This window comes from Triticum urartu, chromosome 5A, assembly GCF_056163025.1.
Source record: "Triticum urartu cultivar PI428250 chromosome 5A, HENAU_Tu73, whole genome shotgun sequence".
NCBI lineage: Eukaryota > Viridiplantae > Streptophyta > Magnoliopsida > Poales > Poaceae > Triticum > Triticum urartu.
In genome coordinates, this window is record NC_141877.1 from 231706377 (window position 1) to 231732747 (window position 26371).

General features: G+C 47.2%; 1 protein-coding gene across 1 annotated transcript; it reads left to right on the forward strand.

The window, feature by feature from the left end:
- Positions 1-13228: 13228 nt before the first annotated feature.
- Positions 13229-19074, forward strand: LOC125528092 (chaperone protein dnaJ A7A, chloroplastic). Its single transcript, XM_087525804.1, has 7 exons — positions 13229-13717; positions 14020-14131; positions 14223-14280; positions 17150-17192; positions 17411-17459; positions 17559-17639; positions 17745-19074. Exons 1-7 carry the CDS (start codon positions 13458-13460, stop codon positions 18591-18593), a joined length of 1452 nt encoding a protein of 483 aa, XP_087381930.1. The 5' UTR covers positions 13229-13457; the 3' UTR covers positions 18594-19074.
- The last annotated feature ends 7297 nt before the right edge of the window (positions 19075-26371 follow it).

A 26371-nucleotide genomic window follows, 5' to 3' on the forward strand; every position in this document is an offset into this window, starting at 1 on the left:
CTAAGTCCCAGAAATTCCAGATCCAAGTTGCCATGTTCATAGCTCCGTAACTTTGCATCCGTAGCTCCAGTTCATGCATATAGCATATCAAAATGTTCATCTCAGAGAGTACATCATTTCATTCCATTACATCATTTTTATTTGATTTCATCTTGATGCCCGAAATGCTGTTAGAAGAGGGCTACTTGAGATATTTGTCAGATCTGCTACTCCATTTAGCTTTTTGTCATTTTTGCCATGATTAATGTGTGCATGATATGCCCTGATGCTCTACATGTGTTTTGTTAAGGGTTTTGTCATATTTCCAGAGGTGCAACCCATGTATTTTTGTGATGTGTGTGGTGACTAGTGCAAGCTTGCAAAGTGGTGCACTTGCTAATTCTGATTTCAGGGACTTAGCAATTCCACTAAGTCCTTGAGCTGTTTATCTCATGATGCCATATGTTCATGTTGTTTCCTAGTGATCTGTGCCTCTTTTGAGGATGATCAGTAAGGATGTTTTGTTAATATTGTAGTGCTCTATCCATCCATGTCTTTGTTTGGAATTATGGAGCACCCTAGCTTGAGTCAATCGAGCTCTACTTTTGCTACTTTGTGAATCTGGGCAGATTGTCAACTTGTTTGCAATTTTGCCGGTGATGTTGTAGTTGATCCGTGCATGCTATGCTATTGTTCTTGCCATGTCTAGCTTGCATTTTGTGCCTTCTTGATGGTTGTATGCTTGTCTTGCCATGAATTGCTCTGTAGTGAGTGCATCGAGCTCGTAAACATGCCTACTTGAGTTATATTTCAGCTTGCTCTAGTTTTCACTGTCTGAAAACTGATTATGTTTTTGCCATGTTCACATGCTTGCATTTATATTTTCTGATCCCTTTTGGCTCAAGGTCACTAAGGGACTTTTGTTAAGCTCTTTGAGTAGCTCCATGCCATGCTTTCCTTTGCCATGTTCAGATCCTGTAGCATGTAGTTTTGTTGCTCCGAAGAGGGCTACCTGATCTGGAATTCCAGACAAGTGTTAATTTCACTAAGTCTGAGATCTGTTTGCCATATGCATTTTTGCCATGCTTGTTTGAACCTGTTAATGGATGAATTGGCCGTAGCTCAGTGCTAGACTTTTGTTAAGCATCTTGTATGCATCCCTGCCATGTATTTTGTTGTCATGTTCGGGTGCTATAGCATGTTCATCTCATTGCATGTAGATGGCTACTTGCTGTAAATCGCAGAACGTGGCCATATTTGAATCGCTTGCCATTTCCAAATCGTAACTCCGATTCCGGCGTTTTTTATATCGTTTTCAAGCGATTTCATCTCATCTTTCCAGTGGCACACATGGATTTCCAAGTTGAGGCCAGGTTCATGCATTTCCTGTCATATCTTGCATTTTGCATCCCGCATCGCATTCCGCATAACATATCATCATTGCATCATATTGCTTGGTCTTGCACGTGGTTGATTGTATCCTTGTTGCTTGTTTGTCTTGTTGGGGTAGAGCCGGGAGATGAGTTCTCTAACGAGGAGCCCATTGAGTTTGCTTTTGAGGATCCAGTCAACTCTGACAACTGTGCAGGCAAGATGATCATACCCTCGAAATCACTACTATCTTTGCTATGCTAGTTTGCTCGCTCTTTTGCTATGCCATTGCTACGATGCCTACCACTTGCTTTCAAGCCTCCCAAATTGCCATGTCAAACCTCTAACCCACCATTGTCCTAGCAAACCGTTGATTGGCTATGTTACCACTTTGCTCAGCCCCTCTTATAGCGTTGCTAGTTGCAGGTGAAGATTGAAGGCCGTTCCTTGTTGGAACATTTATTTACTTGTTGGGATATCATTATATTGCTATGTTATCTTAATGCATCTATATACTTGGTAAAGGGTGGAAGGCTCGGCCTCTCGCCTAGTGTTTTGTTCCACTCTTGCCGCCCTAGTTTCCGTCATATCGGTGTTATGTTCCCGGATTTTGCGTTCCTTACGCGGTTGGGTTATAATGGGAACCCCTTGATAGTTCGCCTTGATTAAAGCTTTTCCAGCAATGCCCAACATTGGTCTTACCATTCGCCACCTAGCCTTTTCTTTCCCTTGGGTTCTGCAGACTCAAGGGTCATCTTATTTTAACCCCCCCCCCCCCGGGCCAGTGCTCCTCTGAGTGTTGGTCCAACCGAGCGATGTCCGGGGCTACCAGGGGCAACTCTGGGCTGGCCTACCCGACGTCTGGCTCATCTGAGTGTGCCCTGAGAACGAGATATGTGCAGCTCCTATCGGGATTTGTCGGCACATTCGGGCGGTGTTGCTGGTCTTGTTTTAACCTGTCGAAGTGTCTTGAATTACGGAGATACCGAGTCTGATCGGAACGTCTTGGGAGGAGGTCTATTCCTTCGTTGATCGTGAGAGCTTGTCATGGGCTAAGTTGGGACTCCCCTGCAGGGATTTGAACTTTCGAAAGCCGTGCCCGCGGTTATGGGCAGATGGGAATTTGTTAATGTCCGGTTGTAGATAACTTGAACCTTAATTAATTAAAATGAATCAACTGAGTGTGTTACCGTGATGGCCTCTTCTCGGCGGAGTCCGGGGAGTGGACACGGTGTTGGAGTAATGTTTGCGCAGGTGGTTCTCTAGTTTCTCGCTCGCGCTTTGCCTCCTCTTCTCGCTCTCTTTTGCGTATAAGCTAGCCACCATACTTGCTAGTCGCTTGCTGCAGCTCCACTCATATTTTACCTTGCCTTACCTACAAGCTTAAATAGTCTTGATCGCGAGGGTGCGAGATTGCTGAGTCCCTGTGGCTCACAGATTACTATTACACCAGATGCAGGGCCTGATGATTCCGCTCCAGGAGACGCGTTTGAGCTCAAGTGGGAGTTCGACGAAGACTCTCAACGTTACTATGTTTCCTTTCCCGATGATCAGTAGTGGTGCCCAGTTGGGGGTGAACGGGACCGTTGTCGCATGTTGGGTTCTCTTTTATTTTGGCGCCATAGTCGGGCCATGAGTGTTTGGATGATGTAATGTTATTTATGTACTTGATTGACGTGGCGAGTGTAAGCCAACTATGTTATCTCCCCTTTATTATTTACATTACATGGGATGTTGTGAAGATTGCCTAACTTGCGACATATGCCTTCAATGCGATTATGTCTCTAAGTCGTGCCTCGACACGTGGGAGCTATAGTCGCATCGAGGGTGTTACAAGTTGGTAATCAGAGCCTTCCCCGACCTTAGGAGCCCCATTGCTTGATCGTTTTTAGCGGCCGAGTTGTGTCTAGAAAAATGTTTTGAGTCATTTAGGAATTATATATCGGAGAGCTTAGGAATTCTTTTTACTTCCCAGTCTCCTCATCGCTCTGGTAAGGCATCCTGATGTAGAGTTTTGACTCTTCTCTTCTCAAATTTCACTAAAAAAATTTAGGATCACGCGGGTATCTTGGAATCGTTCTGATGGATTTATGATGAGAACATTGTCTTGGTGCCTCCTGTCAGGGGTTTTGTGGAAGTGTCCCAGGGAGTTGAGCTCTGAGGTGTTGTCGTCATAATTTTATCGTTGCAATTCTGGAATACCTGAGTTTAGTACGTCGACATCGAAAATCTCTTTTATGCAGTTCGTTGGTGAGATAACCTCGACGCCACCCAGTACTGGGGCAGGAGTTCGGGAGTATCGTCATAACTTGTATAATGGATGCTTTTCGAAGGTTGAGGTAGATGGTTTCCGAAGGTTTCTTGGTTATGTGTTGAAGGATGGATACAGCTGGATGTAGGATTTGCTAGTTTGGGTGAGATATTATGCTTCCCCTGTATCCCCAACACCTGATTGCATAACCGGAAAGGTTCGGGAGTTTCATAGGTGGGAATTCTAGTAGCTCTAGTTCTTCTTCCACGGATATTGGTTTGAGATTGAGATTTCTTACGGATTATTCGTTCTTGATCCGTACCTTGTTGATTTATTTCTCTATCTTAATTCTACGTGGCTTCTCAATTTATGGATATGTGACCATTTCAAGAGGAATGCATTCGTTCATTTTGTTCGGATGTGAAGACTATATGTTGCAATTTTCATTCCAAGAGACGCGTTTGAGCTCAAGTGGGAATTCGACGAAGACTCTCAACATTACTATGTTTCCTTTCCCGATGATCAGTAGTGGTGCCCAGTTGGGGGTGAACGGGACCGTTGTCGCATGTTGGGTTCTCTTTTATTTTGGCGCCGTAGTCGGGCCATGAGTGTTTGGATGATGTAATGTTATTTATGTACTTGATTGACGTGGCGAGTGTAAGCCAACTATGTTATCTCCCCTTTATTATTTACATTACATGGGATGTTGTGAAGATTGCCTAACTTATGACATATGCCTTCAATGCGATTATGTCTCTAAGTCGTGCCTCGACACGTGGGAGCTATAGTCGCATCGAGGGTGTTACAACTCCGCAGCTTCCTTGGTCTCGCAAGCTATTGTCGAAGATTCGTTGAGAACTTCTCAAAGATCGCGAACCCTCTTTCCCACCTTCTCCAGAAGCACGTGAAGTACGTTTGGTCTCCTGAATGTGACATCACTTTCAACACCTTGAAAGAGAAATTAGTCACTGCTCCAGTTCTGACTCCTCCTGATGAATCCAAACCGTTCGAGGTCTTCTGTGATGCCTCTCTTCAAGGTCTTAGTGCAGTGTTGATGCAAGAGAAGAAAGTTGTGGCTTATACCTCTCGCTAGTTGAAGCCCAACGAGAAGAACTACCCCACTCATGACCTCGAGTTAGCGGCAGTTGTGCATACTCTTTTGACTTGGAGACATCTCTTATTGGGAAGAAAAGTGGACATCTTCACTGACCACAAGAGTCTCAAGTACATCTTCACTCAGCCTAATCTCAACCTCAAGCAGACTTGTTGGGTCGAAATGATTCAAGAGTATAATCCGAGTATCGAATATACTCCAGTCAAGGCCAATGTAATTGCTAACGCACTGAGCAGGAAGGCTTACTGCAACAGTTTGATTCTCAAGTCTTACCAACCCGAGCTTTGTGAAGCTTTCCGCAAACTCAATCTGCAAGTTGTTCCTCAAGGTTTCCTCGCCAACCTCCAAGTCTCTCCTACTTTGGAAGATCAGATTCACGAGGTTCAACTTCTTGATGCTATGGTGAAGAAGGTGAAGATTGAGATTGCCAAGAGTCAACCCAAGTACAAGTGCTATCGTCCTGATGACAAGGATACTCTCTTCTTCGAGGATCACATTGTTGTGCCTAAAGGTTACCTTCGTAAAGTCATTATGAACGAGGCTCGCAATTCACTCCTCTCCATCCATCCTGGGAGCACAAAGATGTACCATGACCTCAAGCAGGCGTATTGGTGGACTCGAATGAAGCGTGAGATTGCTCAGTTCGTGAATGAATGTGATGTCTGCAGAAGAGTGAAGGCAGAACACCAATGACCAGCTGGTCTCCTCCAACCTCTTGCCATTCCAGAATGGAAGTTTGACCACATTGAGATGGATTTCGTGACTGGATTTCCAAAGTCCAAGTGTGGCAATGATGCTATATTCGTTGTCATCGACAAACTCACTAAAGTGGCTCACTTTCTGCCTATCAAAGAGTCTATCACAGCAGCTCAATTGACAGATCACAGCAGCTCAATTGACAGAGCTTTATACCACTCGGGTTGTCTCTCTGCACGGCATTCCGCAGTTGATTTCTTCAGATCGTGGCAGCATCTTCACCTCGAAGTTTTGGGATTCTTTTCAGAAGGCCATGGGCGCCAACATCCGTTTCAGCACAACTTTTCATCCTCAAACTAGCGGCCAAGTCGAGCGTGTCAATCATATTCTTGAAGATATGCACAGGGCTTGCGTTATCTCTTTCGGTATGAAGTGGGAAGATTGTCTTCCATATGCCGAGTTTTCCTACAACAACAGCTTTCAAGCGAGTTCGGGCAAGGCCCCATTTGAAATTCTTTATGGCAGGAAGTGACGTACTCCTCTTAACTGGTCAGAGACTGGTGAACGTCAACTTCTTGGCAATGATTTGATCACAGAGGCAGAAGAGATGTGTAAAGTCATTCGTGATAACCTCAAAGCAGCGCAATCACGCCAGAAGAGCTACTATGATAGTAAGCATCGTGATTTGGCTTTCGAGATCAGAGACCATGTTTACCTCCGCGTCTCTCCAATGAAAGGTACTCGTCGCTTCGGTATTAAAGAGAAGTTTGCCCCTAGATACGTGGGTCCTTTCAAGATCATCAGCAAGAGAGGCGATCTCACCTATCAACTTGAGCTTCCCTCCAACTTTGCAAATGTGCACGACGTGTTCCATGTCTCTCAGCTCCGCAAGTGCTTCAAGACCCCTGACCGCACCGTCAACTTCGAAGACATTGATCTCCAAGAAGACCTTTCTTATCGTGAGCACCCTGTTGCTATTCTTAAAGAAACTGAGCGCAAGACTCGCAACAAGTCAATCAAATTCCTCAAAGTCAAGTGGTCACATCATTCTGACCGTGAAGCCACCTGGGAACACGAGGATCACCTCCTTTCTGAGTACCCGGCGTTTTGCAGTCCTAAATCTCGGGACGAGATCCTTTCGTAGTGGTGGAGTGTTGTAACACCCCGGATGTAATTTACCTTATCTGTACTCCAACTCTTGTTGTTTCCGGCCTAAATTATTTTATTTTCTCCGTTGTCGGGTTTTTGTCTCCGTGTGTTGTTGTCTTTGTCATGCATCTCATATCATGTCATCATGTGCATTGCATTTGCATACGTGTTCGTCTCATGGATCCGAGCATTTTCCTCGTTGTCCGTTTTGCATTCCGGCGCTCCTATGTCCTCCGGTGGTCCTTTCTACCTCTTTTCGTGTGTGGAGGTTAAACATTTCCGGATTGGACCGAGACTTGCCATGAGGCCTTGGTTTACTACCGGTAGACCGCCTGTCAAGTTTCATGCCATTTGAACTTCGTTTGATACTCCAACAGTTAACCGAGGGACCGAAAAGGCCTCGTGTGTGTTGCAGCCCAACACCTCTCCAAAGTGGCCCAAAACCCACCAAAAACCTCTCCATCATCTAGAGCGTTCGATCACGATCGCGTGGCCGAAAACCGCACCTCATTTGGAGCTTCCTAGCTCCTTCTACCTCTATAAATAGATCCCCTTCCGAAATCTCGGGTCTCCTCTCCCCCGAAACCCTAAAAATCCCATCTCCGCGCCGGACAACGTCCGAATCTGGCTGGACAAGCCGCCCCGCCGCCCGCACCCTATCCGCTCGCGCCACGTGGCGCCTCACCGACCCCACGCCGCCGGCCCGGGCAAGCCCATCGCCGGCCCGCCCCTGCGCCGCTCTGGGCCGTGCCCCAGCGCCCGAGGCTGCGCCGCCCCGGGCCACTCCTCTCCTCCGACGCCGGTGCGGCTGCGCCGCCGCCCTAGGTTGTCGCCGGCGACCCTCGTCGCCGTCCGGCGCCTCCTCGCCTCAGACGACGGCCGCCGCGTCACCGCGCCGCCCTCCGCCGTCCCACCTCGCCGACCGTCCCTGCTTCCTCTTCTCCGCCCCCCCCCCTCCGAGATCCGGCCACCGTCGACTACAACTCCGGCCGGCGAGCTTGGGAAGCGCGCCGCTACAGTGCCGGTCGATCTGAGATCCAGATCCAGTTTCCTCGCGGTTGACTTTTCATCCCCGAACCCTAATTTTTTTTGCAAACTTTGGCATGCCATAACCTGCATCCATAGCCCCGATTCGTGCGTGTAGCATATAAAAATGTTCGCCTCGACGAGTACATCATTTCATCTCATTGCATCATTTTCATTTGATCTCATCTTGATGCCCGAAATGCTATTGGAAGAGGGCTATATGATGAATTTGTCAGATCTGTTTCAGCAAATGGCATGTTGTCATTTTTGCCATGATTAATGTGTGCATGCTATGATCCTGAGCTCTACATGTGTTTTGTTAAATGCCATGCCATCTTTATAGAGGTGCTTGCCATGTATTTTTGTGATATTCGTGGTGACTAGCACAAGCTTGCAAAGTAGCGTAATCGGTAATGCTGATTTCAGGGACTTAGAATTTCACAAAGTCCTTGTTCTGTTTTTGTCCTTATGCCATATGTTCATGTTGTTTCCTAGTGATCCGTGCCTCTTTTGAGGATGATCAGTAAGGATGTTTTGTTAATATTGTGGTGCTCTATCCATCCATGTCTTTGTTTGCATTTATGGAGCACCCTAGCTTGAGTCAATCAAGCTCTACTTTTGCTATAAAATGATCCTGCCAGATTGTTGACATGTTTAGCGATTTTGCCGAGGATGTTGCTTTTGATCCGTGCATGCCATGATGTTGTTCTTGCCATGTATAGCTCCTATGCCATATCTTCTTGATGGGTGTATGCTTAGTTTTTCATGTCATACTCTGTAGTGAGTGCATCGAGCTCGTAAACATGCCTACTCGTTGACTGATTTGCATGCTCCAGTTTTTCACTAAGTCTGAATCTGTTTATGTTTTTGCCATGTTCACATGCTTGCAATTGTATTTTCTGATCCCTTTTGACTCAAGGTCACTAAGGGACTTTTGTTAAGTGCTTTGAGAAGCTTCATGCCATGCCTTGCTTTGCCATGTTAAGTTCCTGTAGCATGTAGTTTTCATGCTCTAAAGTGTGCTTCCTTATGTTAAATTCCAGACTTGTGTTAATTTCACAAAGTCTGAAACCTGTTATCATTTGCACTTTTTCCATGCTTGTTTGAACCTGTTAATGGATGAACTAGCCGTAGCTCAGTGTTCATCTTTTGTCAAGCTTCATGAGTGGATCCCTGCCATGTATTTTTTTGTCACGTTTGAGTGCTGTAGCATATTTATCTTGATGCATTTAGTTGGTCACTTGCTGATTATCGCACACTGGTGCCATATTTGTTTTGCTTGCCATTTCCAAACCGTGCATCCGATTCCGGTGATATTTATATCGATTTCAACCGAAATCACCTCACCTTTCCAGCGGCACTCTTGGATTTCCAAGTTGAGGCCAGGTTCAATCATTCCTTGTCAAATCATGCATATGCATCACATATCGCATCCCGCATATCATACCATGTTTGCATCATGTTGTTTGAGCATTGCACGTGGTTGATTGTGTTCCGTTTGCTTGTTGTTCTTGTTTGGGTAGAGCCGGGAGACGAGTTCATGAACGAGGAGCCCGTTGAGTTCGCTTACGAGGATCAAGTCAACTCTGACAACTTTGCAGGCAAGATGATCATACCCTCGAAATCACTTCTATCTCTGCTTGCTAGATGCTCGCTCTTTTGCTATGACTATGCTACGATGCCTACCACTTGCTTATCATGCCTCCCTATTGCCATGTCAAACCTCTAACCCATCATGTCCTAGCAAACCGTTGTTTGGCTATGTTACCGCTTTGCTCAGCCCCTCTTATAGCGTTGCTAGTTGCAGGTGAAGATTGGAGACCGTTCCTTGTTGGAACATTGTTTATTATTGGGATATCACCATATTATCTTGTTTATCTTAATGCACCTATATACTTGGTAAAGGGTGGAAGGCTCGGCCTTATGCCTGGTGTTTTGTTCCACTCTTGCCGCCCTAGTTTCCGTCATATCGGTGTTATGTTCCCGGATTTTGCGTTCCTTACATGGTTGGGTTTTAATGGGAACCCCTTGACAGTTCGCCTTGAATAAAACTCCTCCAGCAATGCCCAACCTTGGTTTTACCATTTGCCACCTAGCCTCCTTTTCCCTTGGGTTTCCGGAGCCCAAAGGTCATCTTTATTTAAACCCCCCCAGGCCAGTGCTCCTCTGAGTGTTGGTCCAGACTAGAGCCCTGTGCAGCGCCCCCTCGGGGAAACTCGAGGTTTGGTTTTAGTTGTATGGAGCGCTCATCTGAGTGTGCCCTGAGAACGAGATATGTGCAGCTCCTATCGGGATTTGTCGGCACATTCGGGCGGTGTTGCTGGACTTGTTTTACCATTGTCGAGGATGTCTTGTACCCGGGATGCCGAGTCTGATCGGATTGTCTTGGGAGAAGAAATATCCTTCGTTGGCCATGAGAGCTTGTGATGGGCTAAGTTGGGACTCCCTGCAGGGATTTGAACTTTCGAAAGACGTGCCGCGGTTATGGGCAGATGAGAATTTGTTAATGTCCGGTTGTAGATAACATGAAACTTAACTTAACTAAAATGAATCAACCGCGTGTGTAACTGTGATGGTCTCTTCTCGGCGGAGTCCGGGAAGTGAACACAGTGTTGGAGTAATGCTTGACGTAGGTTGTTCTAGGATCACTTCTTGATCATAGTTGTTCGTTCGTGCTTTCGCCTTCTCTTCTCGCTCTCATTTGCGTATGTTACCCACCATATATGCTAGTCGCTTGGTGCAGCTCCACATCATACCTTGTCTTACCTATAAGCTTAAATAGTCTTGATCGCGAGGGTGCGAGATTGCTGAGTCCCCGTGACTCACATATTACTTCCAAACCAGATGCAGGGACCGATGATACCGCTCCAGACGATGCGTTTGAGCTCAAGTGGGAGTTCGATGAAGACTCTCGCCGTTACTATGTGTCTTTCCCAGATGATCAGTAGTGGTGCCCAGTTGGGGCGATCGGCAACCGTGTCGCATGTGGGGGTTGATCTTTATTTTGGTACCGTAGTCGGACCATGAGTGTATTGAATGATTGTAATGTTATTCATGTATTTGTGTGACGTGGCGAGTGTAAGCCAACTATGTATCTTTTCCCCTTTTATTTATTTACATGTGTTGTTGTGAAGATTACCTTACTTGCGACATGGCTTTCAATGCGGTTATGCCTCTAAGTCGTGCTTCGGCACGTAGGAGATATAGCCGCACCGAGAGCGTTACAGTAGTAACCATGTCTCACATGGTTCATATGGAGGTCACTAAGGAAAGATGTCATCTCGGTCGCGATAGCTCTTGCACGTGCTTTTGTCATCGGTCTACTTGGTGATTGGGAGACGATGATAGGTCCATGAGGGTGATCGTGGGATGCTCCGCATCAGAGACGCTCAAGAGGGTAAGGCTGGGGATGCGGTGGGTGGCCCCCAGGGACACGTGCTGATCAAAAGAGCCAATTTATGAGAGAGCAATCATCCACTTGATTGTAAACATTAAAAAAACATTCACCAAATTTGAAGTCCGATGCAAAAGTTATATGCGTTTTAAATCAAGTATGTCTGTACAGTCAGAATCTAAGTCCACAATATGGAAACTTGGTCTCTAACTTCTCATGGGCAAAAAGTGATGTGGAAAACTTCTTGAACACCACCTAATCATTTTTTCCTTTATCTTCACACGTGGTTTGTATAAATGTCTGATAATTCTGCAAAAGGCATAAAATAAAAAAATATAAAGTATTTTTTTAAATAACATAAATAAATTATTACATAATTCTCATCAGCAGTTATGGTTATTTAGATGGATTGATAGGATAGATTTTGCATCACCGCATCCGATCTTGCACATCCAGATTTTGCTCAGATTCTGCATTGCTATGATCATAGCATTTTGTATGATTAGAGTAACTCTAACACGCTGATCCAAAGGGAGGACGATTTTGTCCCTTTTTGTTGGGTTGGGTCAGCCCGGCAAACACTCACGTCTGATTTCGCGTTTATGTCGGCGCATATGCCCAACACTGGCCTGACCCATTTTTACGACGTGTGGAAAAAAATAGAAAACAAATATTTTAAAAATAAAAAACATTAATTAAGCATTAATGTCAACCACAAAGGCCGGCGAGAGTCCACGCGTTCACATTTACATTAATTAAATATTAATAAAACTAAACTATGAGGCGACGCGTGGCCCTAGAAGTACTCATCGTCGTCGTCAAGGCCGATGAGGTCGATCAGCGTCGGCGCAGGGCCGACCCAGGGGAACGCCGTGTTCCAGGCGGTGGCGATGTCGTCCCCCGCGGGTTGTGCCGCCGCCGGCTGGGCACGACACACCTCCTCCTCGGCCTCGCGGCGCTCCTCCTCGGCATCGCGCTCCACCTGCTCAAGGTACTCGCCCTCGCGGCACTCCTCAGCCAGCCTTCGCTGGCGCCATTGCTCGAGATAGGCGCGCTCCTGCGCCTCCGTCGCCCCCATCCAGATCGCCGGCGCGCTGACCCACTCGTGCACCACTCCGGTCCAGGAGTAGTGCTCGATGGGGGTCGGCTCCAGCTCGGCCTTGGCTGGAAATGACGGGGCCAGCGGCGGCACTACGCAGTCGCCGGCTGCAGACAGCGCCATGGCCTCCGCCATACGCGCCTCATACGCCGCCTCATCCTCCTCCCTGTGTCGCTCCTCCTCCTCGCTCCCCTGGAGGACAGCCACCAGGGCTGCCTGGTCCTTGCCACGAACGACGAGGGGCGGCGGTGGGAGCCATGCGAGACGTCGCAGACGTCGCGCCGCCTGGCCATCTCGTGCTCGAAGGCGAACCAACGCCCCAATAGGGCGAGTCGACGTCGTAGGCGCCGTCGCGGCGCTGCTCCGGCATCATTAGCGCCCGCCGGCATCGCACCTCCTTCGCGTGCGCCCTCGCCGACCGCGGCGCCGCTGGCACTAGGATCTTCTCCGGATCCAAGTGTCAGTTGTGTGGTAGGGTGACATCAGGGTAGGGGAGAGGGACATGGTTCTCCTAGTGCCACTTCGCCTGGTGCACTGGGACGTTCACGCGCTGCCTCGGCCGGCGGGAGGACGTCGACGGAGGCGGGGGGAGAGGGGTGTCGGGGGCCTTGCCCTTGCCTTTGTCGGAGAAGAAAGCCCATCCTTGCGATGGCTAGGGTTGCCGCCGACGGGGGAGCAGAGGGTGGCGAGATGGGGACGAGGAGCTTTTGGAAGCATATAAGGACACACTCCCCCCCCCCCACGCTCGGATTAAAAAAGGCCGATCGCCGTCGTTGACGCGTGTGGGCCCGAGGTGGGCGGTCGTCATAAATTAAGCTGACCGCGGTAGTTGGACGGTCGCCAGATGAGGACGCGACGGACATCGAGAAACCGCGCGAAGCGTCCGCTTCGCGTCCGCGCCGACGCATTTTTACCGCAAATTTGGGTCGTAAATGGGTCGACGCGGACATGAAGCAGACACATTTTGTAAATAGGGCGGCGCATTGGGTCTCCACTTTTATTTGTGCCGACCCAAATGAACGGCGGTGGATGAAATGGGCACCTGCGTCGGAGTTGCTCTTACATTGTCAATGTGTATTTGTCCATGGTTCGCTAGTCGCTGCACGCGCACACGAGAGGAGAGGGGGAGAGCGCGCGAGAGAGATCGAGAGAGAGCGCGAGCTGGACGGAAGCACAGCAGGCAGGGCAGAAGAGAACCGTCGGATGGGAGGTTGATGCACGGCAACGCGCGTGTCCGTAAGAAAACAGCGAGACAGAGATAAGGTTTGGGCCAGCCCACCCAGCTACAATCTCCCTCGCTCGCTGCCCCCCACCAAGCTCACAGCTCGCCTCTCCTCCCTGCCCTACCTCGCCGGCGTCGCCACCCCCCGCCGCCCCCATGCTCCACCCAGTGCACCGCCTCCCTGCCACCCCTTCCCGCCCGGCCGTCCACCCACACGTCTCCCCCGCGCCGCCCTCCCTTCGTCTCCGGCGAGTGGCCGGGACGAGGCCGACGACGCCTGTGGTATGCTGCTCCGGTTTCGTGGGTTCGCTGCCTGTAGCGAATCAGGGGAGCGAATTCGAACCTCGATCCAGATCGATCTATGGGGGTCGGGGTTCCGTGGCCATCGATCCGAGATTCATGGCATCGAAAAATAGGTACGTTCGTGCGCGATTATAGTTCCATAGCTTGTAGTGCTAGGGACTTCCATGATGAAACATGTGGTCAATCTGTACCATTGTCGTACTTGCAGTTTGTGTTCTAACCTCCCAATTGTTATCACTTCCTGTCATCAACTCATTTTTTTATCAAAGATTAGCAGTAGCCAGGTAGTTGCAATTTCGGTTTGTCAGCTGAACAATTAAAGATGTGCTAGTAACGTTTAACCGACACGTACGATAGGATACACATGGTTGGCTCGGCAAACTAAATTAATTTTACTATTTGTGTGTTCGTGCAGTACCAGAGGCAGAGGTAAACACCTAGCATCACCTAGTGCTAGCTTAAATCATGCACCATCACCAAGATTTCGCCATCGGAGGGGTTCACGGTTTATCGTTCGAGCTGAATCAGTGAGCTATTTCTTTTCATTCTGCATCGCTGGTGTTATTGTCTGTAAGTACTTGATGTCCTGATGGATTTTGATAAACTTGCAATTGACAGGATTTCTATTCCGTACTTGGTGTGTCGAGAAATGCTAGTAAATCTGAAATCAAGAGTGGTGAGTGCCCTTTATTTAGCAGCTCATGCTCTGAATTTATTGACTTGATGCTATTTACTCCCTCTGTCCCATAATATAAGATGTTATTACATCCAATATACTCACATATTAGATGTAATAACATCTTATATTATGAGACTGAGGGAGTAGTTTTTTTTTACGTATTATGTAGTTTGTTACCAGGTTTTGTTTCCATCCAGTTTAAACCTTCTTAGTCATCCTGTTGTTTGTCATATAAATTCTTGGGAAAATGATTAGAATCAACCGGTTGATTTCTATGCACTCGTCAACCGCGTCCATCACCTGCCACGTGCCCATGTGGATGTGGCCCAGCACGTCAAAGAGACGTCGCGAGCCATCCATACCTATCTTCTTGTATACTTCTTGCGTCTCTCTCCTCCCTCTTGGCTCTCTTGTTCTCCACTGTTTGTGAGCTTGCTGCCGACAACCGCAACTGGTGTACCGCCGCCGCAGCAGGGACTGCAGCACCGTCGCTGCTGCAAGTGCCACCCACCTGCTCCGAGCAGACCGCCACCATGCCGCTGGAACTGCTGCAAGCCGGCGAGGGGATGTGCAAGGCCAGCCCACTGCAAGAGCCGACATGCACTGGTGCAAAACGCAACTGCCGGCGCTGCAGGGCCACGGGCGCCGATGCTGCAGATGGGTGTGCCAGTGCTGACAACAGACTGCCCGTCGCGCAACGTGCCGCAACGGGGGCTGACGGCGCTCCATCTGTGCCTCAAGGGAGCAGCCGGTGCTCTAGCCAGGGGAGCTCGTCAGTTTATGCAACACCACCCTTTGCTACAAGGAGTAGCTGATGGACCATTGCCGAGGCCGGGCGGTGCTGCGACAGAGCTGCAATGGAGCATCGTCTTGGGGGCGTTAGTTTTGCGATGGAGCATCGCCGGGGGCTAGGGCGGTGCTGCAATGGAGCTGCAATGGAGCATCGTCGGTGGTCATCGGTGCCGTGACGGAGCATCACCGGGGCCAGTGCTGCTTGCTATTGAGCTGCAATGGAGTGGCGTCGTTGCTGCGACAGGAGCATCGCGGGGACCACCTGGTGCTGCCATGGAGCTGCAATGGAGTGTCGGCGAGGGGCCTCTAGTGCTGCCACAGAGCATACCCGGCGCTACAATGGAGCGTCGCTTGGCTATCGGTGCTTCCATGGAGCATTACCGCTGCTGCTATGGCAAAGCTGCTATGAAGTGACAACTGATGCTCCGAGGAACAGGGGCAGCGCTGTACTGCCTGCTAGGGCTGTTTGTGCGACGGCTACCAGCAGTAGTTGTGGCGACCGGGGAGGAATGCGGTACTGCATAGCATATTTTAGGAGTCCAGTGAGGCGTGTGTTGCCTGAGAGAACAATCCAGCGGCTGTGAAGCATTGCATCGGATGGCGCACAAGGCGGCTGATCCCCGCACGGGATCAGCCGGATGATTCCTAGCACCCACCAAATTCTTGTGATGATCAGATATGCAAACTTTTCATAGTCGATTTCCAGCCTCCAATTTTAATTCTCTTTTAGTCATACAATGTACATGTGAAATAAAAGGAAAACGTTTCGTTTCATCAGGATGATTTCTTCCTCACTTAAACCGACTCCTGTGTGCGACACGTGTCCCCTGTCAGGCCACCCACCGCTCCATCCAACCTTATCTCCTGGCAATCCTTCTTCTCCGCTTGCTTTCTCTCTTTTCCCCTTTCTTCCTAGTTCGTCACTGGCAGAGCAGAGGCCGTCAAATCCATGGCGAGCACCACCAACCACCACAGCTGGGAACTGGGAGGGACCGTCGCCGCCGCCGCATGATGCTACTCTGCCGCATCGGCAACCCTGCTGCTGCAATCCTGCCATGGCCGCGGCCGCCATTGATGCAAGCAGGAGAGGATCACACCGTCAACACCCACACATGACACCATCTCTGTTTCGCAGCATCGGGCAAGCAACGCGTCACGGCATCCGCCGGTGCTGCCGCATGGTGTCGTTGCTATGAGCTGATCGAAGCATCCGTCGACGCTGTCGCTGTTGCATCGCTGCATCCGCTGTCGCCGTCGCACGCTGCGTCGCAGCACCCATCGGCGCCGCCACGTGCTGTTGTTGCTGTCTTTGCATCGAAGCATCCGTCAGCGCAGCCGTGTGCTGTTGTTGTTGCATCGATACATCCACCGGCACCGTCGCACGTCGTCGCAGCATCCGCCGGCGGCCGTTGCTGCCATGGAGCTCGCCGGGGCCACTGGAGCTGCAATGAAGCGCCGTGGCGTCGTCGAAAGCTCCGCCGAGTTGCAATGAAGCGTAACCGGAGCTGCAATGAATCGTCGCCGGAGCTGCAATGAAGCACCGCAGAGGGCATTGAAGGTTTGTCGTGGTTGCACTGAAGCGGCATGGACGCTGCAATGGAGCGCCGCCGGGTGCCGTCGGTGCTGCGCCCTGCTGCCATGGGAGCTGCTGCGTGGTGCTGGCTTGGGGCTGCAGATCGTGTGGCTGGGTGAGTCTGAATTGGACGGTTCTAGGAGCGGTTTAAGTCTGCCTGAAATCACCCGACTGATTTGTAGCAGCCGCTGAAATAAAATCAGTACTGCATTAAGATATGTATAATTGGTAAATGGTAAACTAATATCCTGCACCATAGCATGCAATTGAATCATTAGCCTTTGGTGCAAAGTATGCCATGATCTTTGTGCCATTTTGTTTGGACTCAAATGAATGACATGAGTTTATGATGTTGTTATGTCACTTTCATCAACTCATTAGCTGATTCTTTCACTTGTTTAGTATTCGTTTTAATGGAAATATGAGGTTGGTATGCAATACTGTAGACAGACCTGTAGTTTATTTTCTGTGTTGATTCTAAGAATATATGTCCTGTTCCAGCCTATCGGAAACTTGCTCGGAGCTATCACCCTGACGTGAACAAGTAAGTTGGGTAATCATTACCTTGTTGCTTTTCAGCTCCTTATAACACTTCTTGTATGCTTCTTATTTTCTCTTAGCTCTCTTACTGATTGATCTTGTGCTCTTCTCATCTTTGTAGATATCTCCTGATTCTTATTTGTTTGTGCACTAGCCATCCTTGCATCTAGCTTGATCAAAGAGCATGAGAGTTAGTTCTTATGTGTCTTGTTTTTGTTTTAGAGAGCCTGGCGCTGAACAAAAGTTTAAGGATATCAGCAATGCTTATGAGGTTAGGCCAGTTGGTCTTACCCAGTTCTATCCATTCTATGTTCTTCATTCTATCAGTGCACATTTCTTCCAGCTAACATAAAGATGATTGCTGTTGTAGGTTTTGTCTGATGATGAGAAGCGAGCGATCTATGATAAATATGGAGAAGCTGGTCTGAAGGGTTCTGGCATGGGCACGGGAGTAAGTGTTACTTAATAGTGTTCTCCAGTTCACAAGTTTGATCAAGAGTACCTTTTGTATTTTTAACTTCTGAACTTAGAATAATATAAACATTTCGGCTTGCAGGATTACTCAAACCCATTTGATCTCTTTGAGTCACTATTCGAAGGATTTGGTGGAATGGGTGGAATGGGCGGGGGCCGTGCTGCTCGTAACAGGCCAATGCAGGGTGATGACGAGAGCTACAATCTGGTTCTCAACTTCAAGGAAGCAGTGTTTGGTGTAGAGAAAGAGATTGAGATAACTAGGCTGGAAGGCTGTAATACTTGCGACGGAAGTGGCGCCAAGCCTGGCACAAAGCCAACCACGTGTAAAACTTGTGGTGGTCAGGGCCAGGTGGTCTCCTCCACAAGAACACCACTTGGAATATTCCAGCAGGTATCCACATGCAATACTTGCGGTGGCACTGGTGAATTCTCCACCCCTTGCAAAACCTGTGGGGGCGATGGCCGTGTGCGCAAGACAAAGAGGATCAGTCTGAAGGTTCCCGCAGGAGTGGATTCTGGAAGCAGGTTGAGGGTCCGTTCTGAGGGTAATGCTGGTCGGAGAGGAGGCCCGCCAGGAGACCTTTATGTCTTTATTGATGTTCTCTCGGATTCAGTTCTTAAGCGAGATGGGACAAACATTCTCTACACATGCAAGGTTTCTTATATTGATGCAATTCTTGGGACAACTGTCAAGGTCCCCACTGTTGATGGGGTGGTTGACCTGAAGATCCCCTCGGGGACCCAGCCGGGTACAACTCTGGTGATGTCCAAGAAAGGTGTTCCACTTCTTGGTAAATCAAATGCTCGCGGAGACCAGCTGGTGCGTGTCCAGGTTGAGATTCCAAAGCGTCTAAGCAGCGATGAGAGAAAGCTGATCGAAGAGCTTGCAAACCTCAACAAGGCCGAGCCGGCAAACGGTAGGAGATGATAACTGAATCAGGCTTGGTTGGTTTGGTGCTTGTGCGATAGGCAATTTTGATGCAAATTGCAGCGACAAAGCGACAGTTGGAGTTGTTACTGTAGGAACTCTGCTCATTCTGCACGCAGTGTCATGGAGGAAAACTGTTGAGAGATAAAGCCATGTCTGTATCTTCATTTTAAGCTTACAGAAAGGTAGGTCACCGCAAATCACCAAATGGATGGTGAACTTTTTGCAATAGCCTGTCGTATGCTTTAGCCAAGCTTATTAGCCTATTTTTGATGGTATATGATTCTTGTATCTTTGAAAGTATTAGGGGCATTATTACTGCGCAAAGGTTTTCAATATTTGTTGCAGAAGTGCTGCAACATTTTATGAGCATTTTGTAAGCTGTAACACGAACATGTGGCATTTTGGTGGCACTGCGGATTCGGATTCCATTAAGTAGTCCTTTGCAGCTATTGCAATCTACTGCCTCTGTCCTGGTTTATTGGTCCCCATTGTATTTTGTGCCAAATTTTGATCATAGACTTAATTAACAAAATGTTCATACATGTCAATACAAATCCAACGATATAACTTTTGTTGATATGCATTAACACTTTGTTAGTTAAAATTTTGGTCAAAATTTGGCACAAATTACAAAGGGAACCGATAAACCAGGACGGATGTAGTATATATCTAGCTTCTCTTGCCATCTAGGTGAACTTTGGGACATATCTAGCTTTTTTTTTACGAGGTAAAAACCTGTATAAATTAAACACGAGCATTGTCCTTCCTGATGCGCTACAAGGAACACAGGAACATAGTTAATCCATAAACATCTGCAAAGATGTGCGGGCTCATTTGCTTCTCTCTTGGTAAACTGAAGTTGGAACTTGGAAGTGTTCCATGTTAGCAGTAAGCTCCAGAACTTCATGCAGTGTCGCTGCAATCTCTGATCGATCATATGACTTTGTTTTCCACATATTCACTATCTGCAAAGCATCAGATTCAATAATAATTTTGCATAGGCCGAGGGTCACAAGCCAACTGCACCCCATCTCTGATCGCCAAAGACTCCAGTGCCATTACACTGGATGCTGCATCATATCAGCGGGCTTGCGCTATAATAAGTTTTCCATGATGATCTCGAACTCCAAGTCCTGTGCCTCCCTGCTTCTCAGCATCAGAGAACATTGCATCAACATTTATTTTCATGAAACTAACCTGAGGTGGTTTCCATCGTTGTCTGACAGCCTCCTTCTCTTTCATCTCTCTGCCTATTGCACACAAGTCCATTGATATATCTAGAGTCCATTTAACATACTGTAAGATCGAGCGATCCTTCTCGCCATGCTTCCTTGCATTCCTTTCTGACCACACAAAATAACAGGGATATCACTTACCCGGATCCCGGCGGTGTAAGGATGTCAACCGCCCAAGACTGAGGATGTAGTACAGGGATCTTGACCTCAATTACCTGTTTGATTTCCTGCCAAAACAATTTCGCCCAAGTACACTAAAAGATGGCATGATAGATAGTTTCCTCCCTTCCACAAGCTTCAATATTTTCAATTCTTTCCACATGTCTATCTTTGATAATAGAACTAGTCGGAACGAATTTTTTGATCACTCTCCACCAAAAATTGCGGACTTTAGGAGGTACAGGAAACTGCCATAGTTTGCCATAGTTTTTTCCAGTAAGATTTTTCGTTTCCCTGAGAACATGAAGCTTGTTGAGTCGATCGATGTTGATGCACCAACAGCTTTTTTTTGACAGGAAACTAGGGACTTTATTAAGCAGTAATCAACATCGGAATACAAATACTGTCTGGTACGGTCCCTAGCCAAATATAGCGCCCTACTGGAAGAGAAGACGCTGCTTTCGCCAGTGCATGGGCTTCAAAATTATTTTCTCTGTGTTCAAACTTGAACTTGACATGGTGGAAATCCCTTCTCCTCGCCATTATTTCATGTAACACAGGTGAATAATGTGTCGCCGTTGATGTTCCTATACTGTTCACCACCTCCAAGCAATCACTAGCAATCACCAAGCGGGTTAGCTGTAGATCCATGGCCGGCGCTAAGGCTTCATTGCATGCATGTGCCTCCAAAGCAACCGCATCATTCAGGCCATCGAAAACCAGTGCCGAAGCCCCCAGGAAAAGACCCTTCTTATCTCTGCAGATCACCGCGGCTGCCCCAACATGGCCCTGTCTCGAAATACCCCCATCCACATTGAGTTTTGCTTCATCTCCCTCCGGCGGAATCCATGCCTTATGCCGTGGCCGGGCCCCGACATTCGGCATAGCGATCGGGTTCTTCTGCTTCACTGCAATTTCAAGGTCTTGAAGGTACCTCGTGATGAAGCACCAAGTAGACAGAGGGCTCTGAAATTCATTGTCATGGATTGCTCTCCTCCGCGCCCACCAAATAGCCCACATGGTGATCAAGACTTTAGCAAGCTCATGTTCATGTAACGTTTCAAAAAGCCAGAATAGCCAAAGCCTAGGATCCTCGGTTCTATTGGAAATAACATGCTCCAGTATCTCTTCTTCTCCAAGTGCCCACACACAACGAGCCATTCGGCAGTCAAACAAGGAGTGGCGCCATGTATCTTCCTGCGCATTGCATAAGGTGCATGCCTCTGTTACTGCCATGTTGCGCCGGTGTCGTGTTGCCCCAGTAGGAAGTGAGGAATGTGCGAGGCGCCAAACAAAAACCCTAACCTTCGATGGCACCCTTGCCTTCCAGAGGCGGGTCCAATCCCGCTTGGTCGCAGCCTGGTCGGATGTGCTCGCGCCGTGCTGTATCCAATTCTCCCGCTGAAACTTTATACCCGTTAGCATCATATATGCTGATTTGACCGAGAAGATACCTCGGTTGTCATAGTGCCACGCATAAAAATCCTCTTGCAGCCTTGTACTCAATGGTATATTCATGATAGCGTCCACGTCTGGGCCGACAAAGTGTTCAACAAGCGTCTGTTTGTCCCAAGTTCTCGTGGCCGGGACAATCAGATCCGAGACCTAACCGAGAAGAAGCCCAACTTCTCGGGTTGCCTTGCCCAGACATCTTCCATTTTTTTGAAGAGACCATAGAACAATAGTTCTACGGTAAATTATATTGATTATAATAAATATTTACAGCAAAAGGAAAAAGGAAAAGCAGCTAAGCTAACCAATGCCTATCTTGGGAAACATCATGGGAACAAACATAGAGCTTAGAAATGCGCGTCAATCCATTCTGAAAAGGATTGCTTATGTTTCAACTTGATCCTGTGTTTAAGAAGAAGTAGATCTTTCTCGAGGAGCACTTTCCATGTCATGACATTGGGAGTAATATGTCTGAATATCTTGCCATTCCTTTGCATCCAAATTTGCCAGCAAGCCATGATGATAAAGTTCAGACCAACTTCCTTAGGGAGATGATTCAGAGCTAAAAGAATTTCAGAAAGAACACTTGTGTCTCTATGTTTGTGTGGGAAAAACATGTCCCAGCACCTAAGAGCAAAGGGGCAGTCCCAAAACAAGTGCATAGCAGTTTCTTCAACTTGATCAGAACAGAGCTCACACATATAAGATGGGAGGTGGAAAGATTTTCTGTGTAGAAGATCTCTTGTGTTTACTCGATCATGCAGCAGCAACCAGAAGAAGATTTTATATCTTAACATAACATCAGTAGCCCAAATCTTCTTGAAAATAGGATGAGCCTCCTCCCCTTTGATGAGAAAATTATAGGCTTTTGAAGGGGAAAATGTGGCCGAGTTCCAAATGTATTTCCATTGATCAGCATGTCCTCGGAGATTAGCTTGCTCTAAACATGCTTGTGCTTGATGAAACTGTGCAAAGGCTAGATTGGATAGAGGCAGATGAAAAAGATCTTGGAAGGAGCTGGAGTGAGAGGCCTCTTGGATGGATAGCAATTCATCCTTTGCGAAGGAAAACAGATGAGGGAATTACAGCTTAAGAGGAACAGGGCCCCAACTATCATGCCAAAACAGAATTGAGGAACCTTGTCCTATAGAGCAGTGAGCCAAATCCTTGAAAATCGGAAATAACTTAATGATGGACTTCCACCAGAAAGAGCCAACAGGTCTGCTGGTTGGGGCTCTGTTGCTATAGTAAGTTTCCCAAATCAAGTGAGCCCAAGGAAGATCACTCTTATTCATGAATTTGTGGAGGTTTTTTTAGAAGAAGAGCTTTGTTGTGAGTAGCTATGTCCAAGACCCCCAAACCACCTTGCTCTTTTGGTTTGCAAACTGTGTTCCAAGCAATGAGGGCAGGACCAGCACCTTCCTGACCATATTTCCTCCAAAAGCAATGCCTTATGTAGGAGTTTACTTGATCCACCACTGTGACAGGCAGCTCAAGGGAGCACATGAAGAAAGTTGGCAGGCTAGAGAAAACACTTTTAATAAGAGAAAGTTTTTCTCCAGTAGACAGCAAAGTAGAGCAACCAGTGAGCCTTCTTTCAATTCTCTGCAGCATGGGGAAGAAATCATCCACTTTTGGCTTTTTGGTGCCTAGAGGTAGTCCCAAGTAAGGAAAAGGAAAAGAGCCAATAGTGCAGCCCAGAATAGCAGCCAACTGGGTCAGCTTGTCTTGTCCCACATTGATTGGATACATAGCAGACTTTGCAAAATTTATCCTTAGGCCAGTGAAAGTTGAAAAGTGCAGCAGTAGATTTTGGATTTGTTGCAACTGAGTTGGACAAGCTTGCAGAATAACAAGAGTATCATCAGCATATTGGATGACAGGGAAATCTTGTGAGTTACCCAGAGGAGAGGAAATCAATCTGTTTTCCATGGCCTCATTGAGTATAGACTGTAAAATATCAGCAGCCAGAACAAAGATCAGAGGAGAGACTAGGTCCCCTTGTCTTACACCTTTTTTACACCAAAATTTCTTTCCTGGAACTCCATTAAGGAGAACAGCAGAAGTACCAGAAGAAAAAATCATGTCCATCCAATGCATCCATCTGGGACCAAAACCCTTGGCCTTCATAATAGTTTTCAGAGTCTGATGCTCAATCATGTCAAAAGCCTTTTCAAAATCTAACTTTAGAATGATAGTTTCTCTTCTTGTCTGATTGCATTGATGCAAATATTCATAAGCCCATGCCAGACAATCCTGGATTGATCTTTCTTTGAGAAAACCATATTGATTTCTGTGCACAAGTTTCAGGATACTTTTTTGCAATCTATTGGCCAACAGCTTTGTGATAATCTTAATGGAACAATTCAGGAGAGAAATCGGCCTAAAATCATTAGCCACACTAGGAGCATCCTTCTTTGGAATCAGAGTAATTAAAGATGAGTTGATGCTTTGCAGATCAGCAGCACCTTGAAAAAAATCTTCAATCAATTGATAGAAGTCCTCAGCAATGATATCCCAGCAAGCTTTAACAAAATTGGTGTTGAAACCATCAGGCCCATGGGCTTTATCTGAGGGGAGATCTTGAACCACTCCATCAATCTCAGCTTTAGTAAAAGGAACTTCTAACAGGTGAAGATCATCAAATTTTTCCACTAGATCTTCCAAATTCAGCAGATTGAAGGTGGGCAGTGAAGTCCCAAGTCTTTGCTTGAAAGCTCTCCAAAGGATATCTGCTTTGGCATGGTGCTCAGAGTGAACAGTGCCAAAATCATCTTTAAGAGAAGCAATGTGATTGTGTCTGAACTTTATAGTGGCCTTCACCTTGAGAAATTTAGAATTTGTTCCCCCCTTGGTAATCCATCTAATAGTAGCTCTCTATTTCCAATAAGCTTGCTGAGCAGCTAAGATTTTGATCAGGTGTTCCTTGAGCAATTGTCTGAAGTCCCCTTCCAGGGGAGAAAGAGTCCTAAATTCCTCTAGAGTATCAAGGAGGAAGATCACATCATTGGTGTTCTGGATGAGAGAGGCTAAATTTGATTTATTCTTAGCCAGACATCTTCCATTGCTCTATTGATTGGAATCCATTGTATAGCTTGAACGTCCATCGTGATAAAATTGTTCTGAAATGCCACTGTATCCTACTCTGCATTAACAGGGTCAATCAACTCTTCAACCACCGTAGCCATTGTTGTAGGAAATTTAGTTATTGGCTTTCTACTATAATTTGCTGGGATCCATGGATCCTCCCAGACTCTGATTGTACTGCCATCTCCAACACGTTTGATCAGACCCTTTTGCAGCACCTCTCTTCTGTAGAGTATGGCTCTCTAGGTATGCGAAGAATAGCGTTTGATACATGCCGACATAAAATCACATTCGTGATAGTACTTCCCTTTCAAGACCCTAGCACAAAGTGAATCTGGGTTTGTAAGCAACTTCCATCCATGCTTAGCAAGCAAAGCTTGGTTGAGCAATTGAAGATCCAGTTTAGCTTGCCATCTAGCTTATGTTGCCATCTAGGTGAACTTCGGGACATGTTAGCTCCAGTTTAGCTTGCATTGAAATAACAAACCGGTGGAAGAGCATGTAGATGTGATAGTGTGCTGGTGCCCACTCATAAGTTCACAATCCCTCTTTTGCTTCATCCTATCCTGATTTGAGTTCGGTAAGACCGTCCCTCTTTCACGGTTTCTCTGATGAACCTTAACTCGATCTGTACAATCTCCGCACCTCTATTTCTCTCTCTCTATTCCACTTATGCATGTTTGATGTCTCCTCTTTTTTCCCCTACACGTTGTCTCCTGCATCGTCTCTTTCCTCTTTTCCTCCCTCCACGTTGGTAAAGGAAGTGACACGACAAATATATCTGACTTATTTTCATTTTCTATGGTAAGGTGAACTATTTGTTCACGAAAACTGGGGATAATTATCTGATTTACTTACGATAAAAAGATAGTTAAACTTATTCCCAACTTAAAATAGTTACAGTTCTCAAGGCACGTTATTATACATGCTCTTATATACAATCTGAACAACGTCAGACGCTAGCATTACATAAGGGAAACACTTCATATCTATAGTCTGATACTATAGAGCATTCGTCAGACCACTTGTTTGCCGTTGATAATTGCTTAATCCCATGGATAGAAAATAACACCTTAATCCCATGGTTTGTTGCTAACCAACCAGTTTTAACGCATGTAAATCCCTCCTCCCCTAATTACTTGCTCGTTTCATCTCTCCCCAATGCCTCGTTCCTCTCATGGTCACGATCTCACCTGCATGTCCGACATCGACGCACCCCACCTCCGAGTCTGGCTTCCACTGTGTCGCCCCTGTCCTCTCCTACATCCGCGCGCAAAATCGATCCCATGTTCTCCTTGATCCCAACTGATGTCGCTCCAAGCTCCCCATCAACCATGGTTGGAATATCCGATCCCGTGCACTCCTTGATGATGCCCCCCCCCCCGGGTGCGACCTCGCCATGTGCCATACCAGATTTAGCCGCTCGTTGCCTCGTCTACTTCCCTGGAGCATCAACCGGTTGCTGGTGTACCAAATGTCGGCCGGATAACCAGGAGCAGCTTCCAGTTCCCATCTTGAACACCCCTTCTCGGAATCGAAGGTATCGCCTTGCATCAATGCCCCTCCTCCATCAACTGTATGCCCTTGTTCAGATTATTCTCAGTTTGGTAATGATTAATTTCAGGGATGCAACTAAGTTTGTAATACATTGTGTGTCGAGTGTTGACTGTTTTTGGATGTCAAATTTCTGTGCTTCTACATGTCACTACCTATGTTACATAGCTTAACTTTTTGTGCTTCCAAGTTTCATGATTCCTATGCATCCTCTCTACCTTGCGTTAGCAGAACCACACTTTTTATATAACAATGCTGAATTCTTTCCTATATTTCTCACATATATGT